General features: G+C 49.1%; 1 protein-coding gene across 1 annotated transcript in view; it reads left to right on the top strand.

Moving 5' to 3' along the window:
- The first annotated feature begins 3,087 nt into the window (after positions 1–3,087).
- Positions 3,088–13,937, top strand: part of SPSB4 (splA/ryanodine receptor domain and SOCS box containing 4) — a 74,232-nt gene continuing 63,382 nt past the window's right edge. Inside the window, exon 1 of the mRNA XM_052646933.1 lies at positions 3,088–3,781. Within this exon, the coding sequence (XP_052502893.1) occupies positions 3,088–3,781 (694 nt within the window). The remainder of the gene's footprint in view (positions 3,782–13,937) is intronic.

Below are 13,937 nucleotides of genomic sequence, written 5' to 3'. Positions count from 1 at the left end.
GTCTCATTTAAAATCATCTGCCCTTAATTAACTTTAGTTAGAGAAGGAAATGGCATCCCACTCCAGTATTCTTGCCTGGAGAATCCCAGGGACACAGGAGCCTTGTGGGCTGCCGTCTATGGGGTCGCACAGAGTTGGACACGACTGAAGTGACTTTGCAGCAGCAGCGCAGCCTAATATTAAGGTTTCAGTACCTGCTTAGTTTGAGGCTGCACTTGTTTGGTATATATTTGCTTTTCCTATTATTTTCAACATTGTTGAATTACTTTGCTTTGGGAGTGTCTCTTAAACGCGGCATATGGTTGAAGGTTTTGTCTTGTTACCTTAAAATCCTTAAAATCTTTTATTTTTAGGAGTTTCCTATGGCCATTCATTGATATATATATATAGGATTTTGGTCTTAGTTTTATGTCTTTTGTGTTTTTTCTTCTATTGCTTTTAAAACAAAATCTTTTGGTGTATGGTCTGTTTTATTTTGTGCTGTGTTTTTTATGACAATTTGGAAGGTTTGTGTTTTATTTTGAGTTCTTCTGGAGGTTGCCTTTGAACTGTGTAAAATGTATTTAATCTTTTTTTTTTTTTGAAGGCTGTACTGGTTGCCTCCCTTATGAAATAAGTGATCACAAAATTAGTTTACAAATTTGGTCACAGTTTTCATCTGTTTCGTGACAGCTTTTTTCTGGTGAGTTTACTTGGTTTGCCATCTTTTTTCCTGTTCTTTTCCTCATTTCTTTCTTTTCCAGTATCTTTGACTATGTCATGAGCTGCTTCTCTTTGGAAGAGGTGAACCTACCTGATCAGCGTTTTGCAGGCAGTGTGTGTAGAGGAAGTGCCATGAGGTATTTTAGGAGAGCAGGATTGGTTCCTGGTGCGTGGTAACTTTGTTCACATGCCTGTGGCAACGATTTGTTCTAGCTTCCACCCAGTCAGCAGGGATCTATAGCCTAGGGCTTCCCGCAGTTCAGGCCTTTCTGCTACTCTGCCTCGTAGCACACTGCTTCCTGTGAAGATGGCGGACGGTAGTTTTCTCCGTTAGTCCCATCCTCCTTTTTTCCTATAGTGTCAGAGGCAGATCCCATCACTGGACCACACACCCTGTACCCACTGGTCTTGATTAGGAATCTTCGTTTTCCTTCTTTAGGGAGTGCCAGCTACTGGCTGACTCTGCCATCTTCATCAGCTATCTGCAGCCACAGGTGTCTTCTGTAGGTGTTTACTCACACCTCCTTTGATTTTCACTGCTTTTGGCAGCCCTTGATCGGTTTTTTGGCAGCCTTTCCTTATAAGTTGTGGTTTGGATTACAAATGTGTTCTGGTTTTGCTGAAGATAGAATCTGCATCCCTGTTTCTCTTTCTCCTTTATTTTGGGTGATTTTGGATATGAAGAGGAGTAACTATTTTGCTCTCTTAGAAATGTCTAGTGTTGCATATTTTTACGTATGCTGGTATCCCCTTAGATTAAACATTAGCCAGAGCTCTCTGGATAAGGTTGGCATGAGCTGAAGCTGGGGTCTGACAATAGAAAGGAAAGAAAATAGGAGCTGAGAATAAAATTGGAAGGTTCAAAAAAGCAATGCACACTATTGCAGCCAGTGCTGTATGGCCCTTTGGCTGGGACTGTACCGCTATTTGGGTGCGACGGCGTGACCAGGCAAAGCAGGGCATGGGAAATGTCTGCCTCCTGGTCTGTCTCAGGGGAAAGTGTTCTGAACCTAGCAACTCTCAGACCAGGGAGGGGAAGACATATGGCTTTGCTCTAGATTGGCTGCAGGGCTCAGCTCTCCATCTTTCCCGACACCCAGGGTCCATCCAAACACCCCAAGAACCCTGAACTCTGGCTGGTCTCTTAGTGATGGTGGTCAGGTTCTCCTCCCTGAAAACCAGGGTCTTGTCTCAGAGGAAGCTGTCCAGAGTCAATGCTGTTAATGGGGCTTTTATACCCAAAGACAGAGCTTGCCCATACAAAGGGAAGTGGTACATGCAAGATGTCCAGACGATAAGAGCCAGAAAGGAAAATCTGCCAGCAGAGTCTCAGGTTTGGCTTCTGCTATTTTCTCTTAGCTTCCCATACCACTTGGAGGGAATATTTTGTCCCCATTTTATAGACTGGAGTCTTAGAGAGGCTAAGAGAACCTTCCTGTGGACGCACAGCTAAGAGATGGAGAGAGGGGTTTACGTATAATTCTTTCTGGCTCCAGAGCCTGAACACCAGCTCTCTCATCACCCTGCTTCCAATTCACCTTACCATGGAGACCTCACCCTATCCTCAGATGCTTGCCTTATGTCCTTGTCCATGTCCCTGGGTGACCTTGGTGGATCTTTGCTCAGTGTCTAGCTTCTCAAGCCTGATTGCACTTTAAATGCTATTTAAGCTCCCCAGGGCAGCCAAGGATAGGAACCAATGGACCACACCCTAAACATCTCCAACGCCCCTGTCTTGAGCACCCTGCTCCCCCTACCTAGGGCACAGGGCTTGTTTCTTGGGACCAAGTACACTGGGGTTCTCTATGATCTTTAGCAAATCACAACTTCTCTGGGCTCAGTCCTTATTTCTAAAATAAAATAGCTTGTGATTTCTCCAAGAGCAGAACACAAACTCTGAAGCCAGATGGCCTCAGTGTGGATCTTGGCTCAGCCCCTTCTTAACTGTGGGACGTTGGTTAATTACTTACCGCCTCTATGACCTATGCGTTTCTCATCTATAAAATGGGAATAATAATGAATGTCTTTTTGGGAGGGCTTAAGGATTAAATGAGCTAATAAATGTGAATCATTTAGAGCAGTGTCTGGCAAATGGTGAGTTCTAGATAAGTGCCATATATCATTCTATTCATTAGTTATTATTATGAATGCATGCCCAGGGCCCAGCGAAGGCATGGGCATAGATGGCTGTCGAGGCTGCTGTTATAACCCGTGTCCTTTGCTTCCTTCCAGGAGCTTGGTTCCCTGCCCCAGCCCCGTGGAGGCTGTGGGCGTATCCGGTCCAGACGCCTGGTTTCCAGCCCCGTGGCCCATCCCTGGCTGCGGGGAGTGGAAGCTCCCAGGAGGTAGCGGTGGCCTGCAGCGGCCCCGTCCCGGCAGTGAGCCATGGGCCAGAAGCTCTCGGGGAGCCTCAAGTCGGTGGAGGTGCGGGAGCCGGCGCTGCGGCCGGCCAAGCGTGAGCTGCGGGGAGAGGAGCCGGGGCGGCCGGCGCGGCTGGACCAGCTGCTGGACATGCCGGCGGCGGGGCTGGCGGTGCAGCTGCGGCACGCGTGGAACCCCGAGGACCGCTCGCTCAACGTCTTCGTCAAGGATGACGACCGGCTCACCTTCCACCGGCACCCGGTGGCGCAGAGCACGGATGGCATCCGCGGCAAGGTGGGCCACGCACGTGGCCTACACGCCTGGCAGATCCACTGGCCTGCGCGGCAGCGGGGCACGCACGCAGTGGTGGGCGTGGCCACAGCACGGGCCCCCCTGCACTCAGTGGGCTATACCGCGCTGGTGGGCAGCGACGCAGAATCCTGGGGCTGGGACCTGGGCCGCAGCCGCCTCTACCACGATGGCAAGAACCGGCCCGGCGTGGCCTACCCCGCATTCCTGGGGCCTGAGGAGGCCTTTGCGCTGCCCGACTCACTGCTCGTGGTGCTTGACATGGACGAGGGCACACTCAGCTTCGTAGTGGACGGCCAGTACCTGGGCGTGGCCTTCCGTGGCCTCAAGGGCAAGAAGCTCTACCCGGTGGTGAGTGCTGTGTGGGGCCACTGCGAAGTCACCATGCGCTACATCAATGGCCTTGACCGTAAGTGCAGCATGCTGTGGGGGACTATGGGGGTGGGGGCCGGGCAGGGATGGGTCCAGAAGCTGCCAGTCCCTAGTGGAGCTGGAGAGGGAGGGGAGGTTGGGGGTGAGGGGAAGCAGTGAGGCCCCATCTGCCCGCAGCACTTGGGATCATCCTGTGGCATGGACTGGTGGTGAGGATGTGGACCCTGAGGCCAGGCTCCTGGGTTTGGATCTTGACTTTTTTCTGCTCACTTGGTGATCTTGGGCTGTGCCTCAGTTTCCCTCTCTGCAGAAGTGACTCAGTGATAGTAATCTAGCTCAGGGTTGTTATGAGAAATCAAATAAGATAATAATAATGTGAAGTGACCCTGGTGCTGGGAAAGATTGAAGGCAGGAGAAGGGGGCAACAGAGCATGAGATGGTTGGATGGCATCACCAATGACATCAGTGAATATGAGTTTGAGCAAACTCCCTGAGAGAGTGAAGGACAGGGAATCCTAGCACATTGCAGCCTGTGGTGTCACAAAGATTCGAACATGACTGAGCGGCTGAACAACAATGAACATGAAGTGCTTAGGAGAGTGCTTAGAGCTGTCGGTGCTAGTCACAAACCTTTCAGTCTCTGTAAAGTGAAAGTGAAGGTGCTCAGTTGTGTCCTACTCTTTGCGACCCCTCCTGGCAAGAGTACTGGAGTGGGTTGCCATTTCCTTCTCCAGGGGATCTTTCTAACCTAGGGATTGAACCCGGATCTCCCGCATTGCAGATGCTTTTCCGTCTGAGCCACCAGAGAAGCCAGTCTCTGTAAGGATTGTGCCAAATGATGTCTCCTGTGTACCTGGCTTCAAGTTCACAGCAGGAGAAGAGAGACAAGTAGAAGGCAGTCTCTGCACTTGAATCTCTTGCACTCAAGTTACTGATAAATAATAAGTATTGATAGTAACTATCATTTATTGAATACCTGCTATATGTAGGGGCTGAACATTCAAATCTAGGTCTTCCTGCTGAACTATCTCTTAAAGGGGGCATCTCAGTGATTATTGCCTCATGGGAATGAGAGCCAAAGGTTTTGGAATCTTCTGACTTCTTTCCAGAGGACCCAGCAATCTAGATTTTGTGCAAACTATTCCCATTTTTCAAGTTGGCAGTTGCTAAAGACACCGTGTAGACAAATAGAACTCCCTTGCAGGTTGCAGGTAAGCCCACAGGCTGTTGGGTTTGACTCCTGACACCTCTAAGGCCTTCTCTCATTTAATATACACAGTCATCCTGTGAAGCTAGCTTAAAACCCTGGTAACAAAAACGGTTGTCAATTTTACGAGGGAGTCACTCAGGCAGGGTGGCCCCTGGACAGAGGTGCTGTCTGGCCCCCGTTGAATCCCTGCTGAGTGGAGCCTGGAGTCAGGCACTTGTGGGCTTGCACATACCTTATCCACTTGACTTATACCCCTGATGAAGCTCCTGAGGTGGGCATTTAAAGCCAGAATTCCAGCTTATTAACTTTAAACCAGAGATATAACTGCCCCCTTTTAGAGAATAGGAAACTGAAGAGCGGAGCTTACCAAGAATAAGAACCCAGGCCTACCTAATTCTCTCAGCTCTGAAACCCATTCTTTTCCCATGCTCCCCACTTTAGCTGAGTGACTGAGAGTGACACTCCAGAAAAGAGGTCAAGGACAAGATTATACTCAAGTAAAATTGACATTGACTCGAGCTAGGGTGGGTTGACCATTTTCAAGGGTGATGGGCCGCCAGGAAGTGGCTGCTCTGCTCTACTCTGTGGTCTGATTGGCAACACTTTTGCTCACATTTCATTTCCGTGGTTGTTGGACTAAGACTGACATTGAATGGCAAAGTGTTGTTCTGTTTTTTCTCTGATTGACTGGTTAAATAAAGAAAGGATGAATATTTGTCCTGAGATGGGCTAGCTTAGTCACCACAGTGCCTAGTGGAGAATGCTGGGTGACGTGGTAACCAGGCAAACCCCAGTGCTGAGAAAACCAACAGCGACAGCAAATTTTATTTTTGTTAACAAATACTCTTGTGAAATGGAACTGGGAAATCTACTTGCCAGAATTGCTCACTGGACTAGAAGGATGGCCTTGATGTGCCAAGGCTCTGGGTTCTGACACGCCTTGCTTCCCACTGCATCCTCAGTGCTCAGGGGTTTTATGTCTTTGGTGAGCCGCTCTAATGCCTCAGGGCTCATTTTACTCATCTGTAAAAGGGAACAGTGTCAGGTCCCTTTCATAGCTGCTGTGAAATCTCATACAGTGGCACCAATAATATGATAGCAGGGATGAAAGCCTGGCATTGATACCCAACAGAACTACCCGAGCCAACAATTGGGCCCCCAAGGTGGGCTTTCCCTTGGGTGTTGATTCCACTTGGGTATTACCTGCTGCTTCATTTTTAGCTACAAGCTAAGGTGCTAATTTTTGCAGCTAGTGGCTCCCCCATGCAGGATAGGATCAAGAGCAGGCAGGCCTTGATGTGCTGCTGAGGGCAGAGTCTGGATGGGAAAGGATAGTTGTGTTCTGACATCTGGGGCTTTTGGATCCTTCAGGTGGCTGGAGATGCTTGGTGAGACTGAAACTTGGAATGTTCATCCTCCCCTTTGGCAGTGATTTTTTCCCAGTTGGCAGAGGCTAGAATGCCCATCCAGGAGGCAAGGGGAGGCCAGGATGTCATGTCATATGAGCCTTGGGCATTTCCCATTGGGTAACAGGACTGACTTGAGTACTGTGATCCTGGCCTCTTCTCAGATACGAGTGATGTTTTCTATCTTGGGCAGGGTGTGACTCCCAAAGTGGGAGCTCAGCTTTTCTGGGCTTTGAAAGACCGATGGTCAATGGGGCAAGACCTGACTGTAGGGTGGGCCACCAAAGGACAGGGTGAGGGGAGTCTGACAGGGACTGGTGGGGAGGGGACTGTGCAATGCCTATAGCTAGTAACCTGGGCTGAAGTCCAATGGATTCCTGGACACTGAGAGGGGTTTGGCCCTAGGGAGTCCCTAGGCAGATAGGGTGACCCAAGATGGGTTTCTGAGTATGAGGAGAAAGAAGTCTGAGCAACACTGGTTGTGGACATGAAGGCAGGTCCCCAAGTTCAGCCCTGACCAGGGGATTAGGGGACTGCAGTCACAGAGAGGTTATGGAGCAGAGAGGCAGCCAGAGTTCCTCTCTGGGATGGATTGATTCCCCACAAGATCGCGGTGGGGAGAAAAGATGGGCTTAGAGTCTGGCCCCAGCATTCACCAGGTGGCCGTGGACAAGGATTACCTCCTCCCTGTGGACCTCAGTGTTCTCCTTTGTGAAACAGCCGTGGTAAAGCTCGCCAGCACAGAGCAAGCCCACAGCGACTGCTGCTCACTGCTTCAATTAACTAGGTGAGCTGGGCCAGGTCTGGGGGTTCACCTAAGGATAAAAATCAAAGTGGCCTCAATAGAGCCTTCTCCAATATGTAGGAAGGAAGTTACTGGACATCATTTTCTCAATTTTATTAATTTTTACAACTATAAAAGCAAGACTTAGAGCTAACTGCTTGTGACTCTGAAGTATGTGTTTGTGGAGGCTAAGAGCTCCTGGAAGCGCATTTTCCTGTTACAAATGTGTTCTTCGGCTATGCCCTGGAGCAAAACAGCTCAGCATCTGGGGTGGGGGGTTTACAATAAAGAACTACAGGATGCCCAGGGACTCTGCCATTTGAGTAAGTCGAGAAGCACAGAACCGAGGCCAGGCAAACTGGCAAGCTGGCTCAAGGTACCTGTGTCCGGGGCCAAATAACAGCGGTGACACCATCACCCATGACCGACACTTCTCTGGTACTTAGTGTGGGCTGGGCTAGATTCTAAGTACTTTGCACATTTTAGTTCATTTAATCCTCGTAACAACTCTTCATAACTAACCACCTATTTGATCATCTTCATTTTCCCATAAAGAAACTGAAGCCCAGAGAGCTTGAGTAAGTTGCTAAAGGTCATATAGCTAATAACAGGATCAAACTGAGGCAGGCTGGTCCAGTGGGTTCCTTGTGTAGATGTTTACAGATAAAAGGGAAGGAACAGGAGAGGCTGCTCCATCAGGCTGGGTGGCTACTCAGCAAAGGATGGAACCCTTTCCTTTGGCAGTGAGTTTGGAGGAGGCCCTGAGAATCTGTCCCTCCCACTGGTTTCACCTCCAGCCCTCAAAGCTCTTGGCTTAGCACAGAGCTCTGCAGGATGTTCTGAAAAGTTTGTTGCATAAAGACAGCCCCAGCAGTTCTGTGAATCAGGCGTGCTTTGGTCGCTCACAGGAGAATGTCACTGAAAGCGTCCCAACCGCTGAGGGTCGTCCCTGGGGTGGACCCTGCCTTTGGAATCTGCTTCAGGCTGGTTTCCGGAATTACTCCCCTGACCCCGGCTCCTCCTTCCACATGCTGGCAGCCAGGAGGTCTGACAGAACAGCTCTGTCTCCTGTCTTGGAATTCTTGGGTGGTAAGTAGTATATGAGGGCTTTCCAGATGGCTCAGTGGTAAAGGACCTGCCTGCCAGTGCATAAGACATAAGAGATATAGGTTCGATCCCTGGGTCAGGAAGATTCCCTGGAGGGAGAGCATGGCAACCCTCTCCAGTATTCTTGCTTGGAGAATCCCATGGACAGTGGAGCCTGGCGGGTTATAGTCCATGGGGTCACAAAGAGTTGGACACCACTGAAGTGACTTAACACGCATGCACAGTAGTACGTGAGTGACCCAGGAAGAGGAGAGGGGCCTCAGACACAGAAGCTTTGATTTGGGAGTCATGTAATTCTATGTTTGGAGGGGTACCAGCTAGGTTCTATGCCCTGGGCCAAGTGTCTTACTCACTTTTTTTTTTTTCAGTCCACACAGTGAACTGTTATTGTTATTGTTATTATCCCCATCTTATAGATGGGGAAACTGAACCTTGGAGAGTTGAAGAGTTGGCTCAGGGCCCCACAACTAGCTACTGGCAGGGCTGTACTGAAGCCTGGGGCACTCCTGCACCTTGCCTCCTGCAGCCTGGGCCAGCCCTGCTTCCCCTCTGCCTACCAGTTCCAAAGAACTGAGCCCAGGACTGACTTTCTGGGGGACGGGGGGTGGGAACCGCTAGCATCTCAGGCCTGATGAGCAGGGAGGGCTTGTCCACCTTCCTCAAGCCAGAGATACTGTCGTTCCAGACGTCATTCCTAGATGGTTTAATTGATCTGCCAACAAGTATTTATTTGGGCAACAGCTCCTCAAAGAAGCCCTGGCGGCCAGCCAAGGCTTCTGGTATTGATGAAGGCCAGAGAGAGTTTTCTACCAGCATGACTGCAAGGACACTGTCCCCTTGCCAGAGCTGTCTGCTCTGTATTCACGACCTTCCTGCCCAACTCCTGTGTGTCTCCCGGTGGCACGGTCCTCCTAGCCGCCCTGACATCCGGACTGTGCTTCTCCTCGCTCCGGACTCAGGTCCAGGCCTGGTCTCCCCTTTGACCAGTGCCGTATCACTCTGCCCTGACTCCATCTCACCCCAGCCCTCAGCCCATGGCTCTGTCCCCCGAGCCCCCAGTTCACCACGGAGCCCTCCTCCCGCTCCACTCCACTCATGCTTTTCCACACGTGTGTGCCTTCTTTCTTCAGGTGGGTGTGCAGTTCCCCAGGGCACAGATGGTCACCCAGGAGGTGTGTGTGGGGAAACGGGCAGACCGGGGACTTTATTTACTCATCTTTAAAACAATTTTATTTATTTCTGGCTGTGCTGGGTCTTCATGGCCGCAAGGACTTCTCTCCGGTTGCGGCGAGTGGGGGCTACTCTCTGGTTGCAGGGCTCGGGGTTCTCATTGTGGTGGCTTCTCTTGTTGTGGAGCACAGGCTCTAGGGAACATAGGCTTCAGTAGTTGTGGCACATGGCCTCAGCAGTTTTGGCTCCTGGGCTCTAGAACACAAACTCGATAGTTGTGGGGCGTGGGCTTAGTTGCTCTTCGGCATGTGGGATCTTCCCAGATCAGGGATCAAACCTGTGTCTCTTGCACCGGCAGGCAGATTCTTTACCACTGAGCCACCAGGGAAGCCCCAGAGGGATTTAAAAATATATGTGCATTTACTTTTGAAAGGTAAACGGTGCATGTGACAACAAATTTAAATGTCACAGAAGACTGTCTGGTGAAATACCCCCATGCCAAAGCTCCCCAGCCTCTTCCTGCTGGCAACCACTACTGTCACTCTTTCCCTTGTCCTTGCAGAAGTTTCACACCAGCGCGATCTACGGTGAATGTTGCTCTGCGTCTCATTTCCCCTCTTAGTAGATCTTGGTGATTTTTTAAATATGATTAACGTAGAGTTGCCTCATTCCTTATTAACAGCTGCATGGGTTTCTGTGTAATGGTTGTATCATAATTTGATTATCTAGACCCTTACTTTTGGACATCTAGGTAATTTCCAGTCTTTGAGGATAAACTTTTGATCCTGATTTGAAGTTTATTTCTTACCCCTGCTGGCTAATTGACATCCTCGAGCCTTAGTTTTCCCCCCTCTGTGCTGTGGGAATAATTAAATATATCTTGCAGAGTTGCTGTGAATATTAAGATTGATGCAAAAATGCAGCATGTGCCAGCATGCGACTCACATTAGGTGTGGGGTGGAGGGGAGCCTTTGATATTACAGTATTACCTGAGTTACCCATCATGCTGTGCCAATGCTGAGCTCGTCTTTGGCACCTGATGAATGCTTATGAATGATTTGGTGTCTTATTTAAAATATAGCACAGTTCAGTTCAGTTCAGTTCAGTCGCTCAGTCGTGTCCGACTCATTGCGACCCCATGAATCGTAGCACACCAGGCCTCCCTGTCCATCACCAGCTCCCGGAGTTCACTCAGACTCACGTCCATCGAGTCCGTGATGCCATCCAGCCATCTCATCCTCTGTCTTCCCCTTCTCCTCCTGCCCCCAATCCCTCCCAGCATCAGAGTCTTTTCCAATGAGTCAACTCTTCGCATGAGGTGGCCAAAGTACTGGAGTTTCAGCTTTAGCATCATTCCTTCCAAAGAAATCCCAGGGCTGATCTCCTTCAGAATGGACTGGTTGGATCTCCTTGCAGTCCAAGGGATTCTCAAGAGTCTTCTCCAACACCACAGTTCAAAAGCATCAATTCTTCGGCGCTCAGCTTTCTTCACAGTCCAACTCTCACATCCATACATGACCACAGGAAAAACCATAGCCTTGACTAGACGGACCTTAGTCGGCAAAGTAATGTCTCTGCTTTTGAATATGCTATCTCGGTTGGTCATAACTTTTCTTCCAAGGAGTAAGCGTCTTTTAATTTCATGGCTGCAGTCACTATCTGCAGTGATTTTGGAGCCCAAAAAAATAAAGTCTGACACTGTTTCCACTGTTTCCCCATCTATTTCCATGAAGTGATGGGACCAGATGCCATGATCTTCGTTTTCTGAATGTTGAGCTTTAAGCCAACTTTTTCACTCTCCTCTTTCACTTTCATCAAGAGGCTTTTTACCTCCTCTTCACTTTCTGCCATAAGGGTGGTGTCATCTGCATATCTGAGGCTATTGATATTTCTCCCGGCAATCTTGATTCCAGCTTGTGTTTCCTCCAGTCCAGTGTTTCTCATGATGTATTCTGCATATAAGTTAAATAAGCAGGGTGACAATATACAGCCTTGGCGTACTCCTTTACCAGTCTGTTGTTCCACGTCCAGTTCTAACTGTTGCTTCCTGACCTGCATACAGATATCTCAAGAGGCACAGTTGCTTTAATTTTGTATTGAGATGGCTTCAAACTCATTGTTGGACTATGATCATTTGATTCAGTCCGTTCAGTCTTTATATGGGATGCATGTCAGTATAGTGAGGCCACTGGGCCCTTTCTTGCACAGAGCCGGTCCATGTGCTCTGCTGTGCTTAGTCACTCAGTTGTGTCCGACTCTTTGCAACCCCGTGAACTATAGCCAGCCAGGCTCCTCTGTCCATGGGGATTCTCCAGGCAAGAGCAGGTCTGTAAGAAGTGTGTTTTGCTGATTTTTTTTTTAACCTTTCATTATTTTATTATTATAGTTAGAAAATGGAAACTCAGAAAAACAACAGTAGTTTCTCTCAAGTCAGTGAAGAGCAGAATGAAACTCTTAAAACATATCTTTCTGGGCTCCCCTGGTTAGGAACCCACCTGCCAGTGCAGGGCTCACAGGTTCCATCCCTGGGGCAGGAAGATCCCATGCGCTACGGAACACCTAAGCTCGAGCACAACAGCTCCTAAGCCCGCACTCTGGAGCCCATGAGCCACAGCTACTAAGCCTGTGTGCTGCAACGACTGAGGTCCATGCACCTAAAAACGGTGCTCTTCTCCAGTACTCTTGCCTGGAGAATCCCATGGAGGGAGGAACCAGGTAGGCTACAGTCCATGGGGTCGCGAAGAGTCGGACACAACTGAGTGAATTTACTTACTTACTTAACAAGCGAAGCCACCAAAATGTGAAACCCACACATCGCAAGTAGAGAGTAACCCCTGCTCACTGCAGCTAGAGAAGAAGCCTGCAGGCAGCAGTGAAGACCCAGCACAGGCGAAAATAAATAAATAAATGAAACACGCCTTTCTTACCACAACATACTCTCTCTTTTATTTACTTATTTATTTTTTTAACTTGCTTGTTTTGCTGTTGTTTTGTTATTGCTGCTGCTGCTACTGCTAAAAGTGGCAGTTCTTTGAGGCCAGAAGTGCATCCTAGTCTCCTCTGCCACCCCTGCAGCAGAGGACATAGTAGGTGCTCAAGCAGTGTGTGTTACTGTGCTGAGCTCCCACCCCTCACTTAGCTTTTCTCTTCTCCACTGCAGTGCGACTGGAGTCGTAGTTGGTTGGATGGGAGTGGGCAGGGCTCAGAGCTGCCACCCCCTTGAAGCCTGACCCCAGAGCGACCTATTCCCACCCCTCATTGTGCATCATGCACTGCACATCTGTCCCCATACCCAAGCCAAGCAGAGGCTGCGTGATGGCCCAGCAACTCAATTCAGGGTCTCAGCATTCAGAAACTGGCCCCTACCCTTTGTTTTCCACAAAAAGGAACAGACTTTCAGCTGAATAAAAGGGTTTCACTCAGACAATGTGGCCCTGCTTTGAGAGTTCTTTTCACACTTAACGTAGTCATGAGTAGGTACATGACTAGTAAGTCCTGCCTGCAGAAGGGAGTTTTTTGTTGCTGTTGTTAATGTTTATTTCTTTATTTATTTGGCTGCATCGGGTTTTAATTGTGGCATGAGTGATCTTTCGCTATGGCACACTCACTCTCTAGTTTTGGCATACAGGCTTAGCTCCTCAACATGTGGGATCTTAGTTCCCCAACCAGGAATCGAACTGACATCTTCTGCATTGCAGAATGGATTTTTAACCACTAGAACACCTGGGAAATCCCAGAAGGGAGCTTTGAAATGCAGGCCCATTTGGGACAACAGTCACCATGGGCCACTGTGGAGCTGTTGTCATCTTTCTTGGAGGGGCAAAGCCTAGGGTCATGGGAAGAACTGCAGCTTGGGATCTCCCAGCTTTGGACTCAGTCAGGACTTGGCTGCTAGTTAGCGCTGACCCAAGTCATCACCCCTGAGCCATAGTGTCCTCACTGTAATAGTAACAGAAATGTACTTTGCCATAAGGCATCAGGTTCATAGGTCACAGAAAGTGACTGGACTGGTGCCTGGCACATAGTACATACTGAAAGAGGTGGGTTTAAAAATTACCAGTTTGGACTATTATAGCTCCTGGTAGGTTGGTAAAATTCTTTAGTGTTATTAGATGTGGAAGTAATTATTGTTGTTAAATGTGTGTCCATATTGTGAACACTGATGGATTCCACACAAGGGAGGTTTGGGGAAGTTTATGTCTCTTTTCTCTTTGAGATACATGATGGAAATGCCACCAGAGGTTCAGAGGCCACTGTAAGTTTGTCACACATGAGCTGGGAGTGCTCAGCCTTCCCTACGAGCAATTTTAAAGGTTTCCAGCTAAAGTGTCTGCTTCACGCACTCTGTAGCTTTCAGTGGTGAATTGCCTGGAGACGTAAGTGACCTCTCCACTGACTGCCTGGATGGCCCAGGCGTAGGTTTCCTGACTTCTCAGACCTGTGCAGCGGGTGTGATGCTGGGACTTTCCCATAGACTGCTGTCAGCGGAGCATCTCAGACCTTCATGTGCACTCAA

The sequence above is a fragment of the Budorcas taxicolor genome, chromosome 1 (genome assembly GCF_023091745.1).
Source record: "Budorcas taxicolor isolate Tak-1 chromosome 1, Takin1.1, whole genome shotgun sequence".
Lineage (NCBI taxonomy): Eukaryota > Metazoa > Chordata > Mammalia > Artiodactyla > Bovidae > Budorcas > Budorcas taxicolor.
Note: the sequence above shows the minus strand (reverse complement) of the source record. Positions and strands in the feature narration are given on the sequence as shown.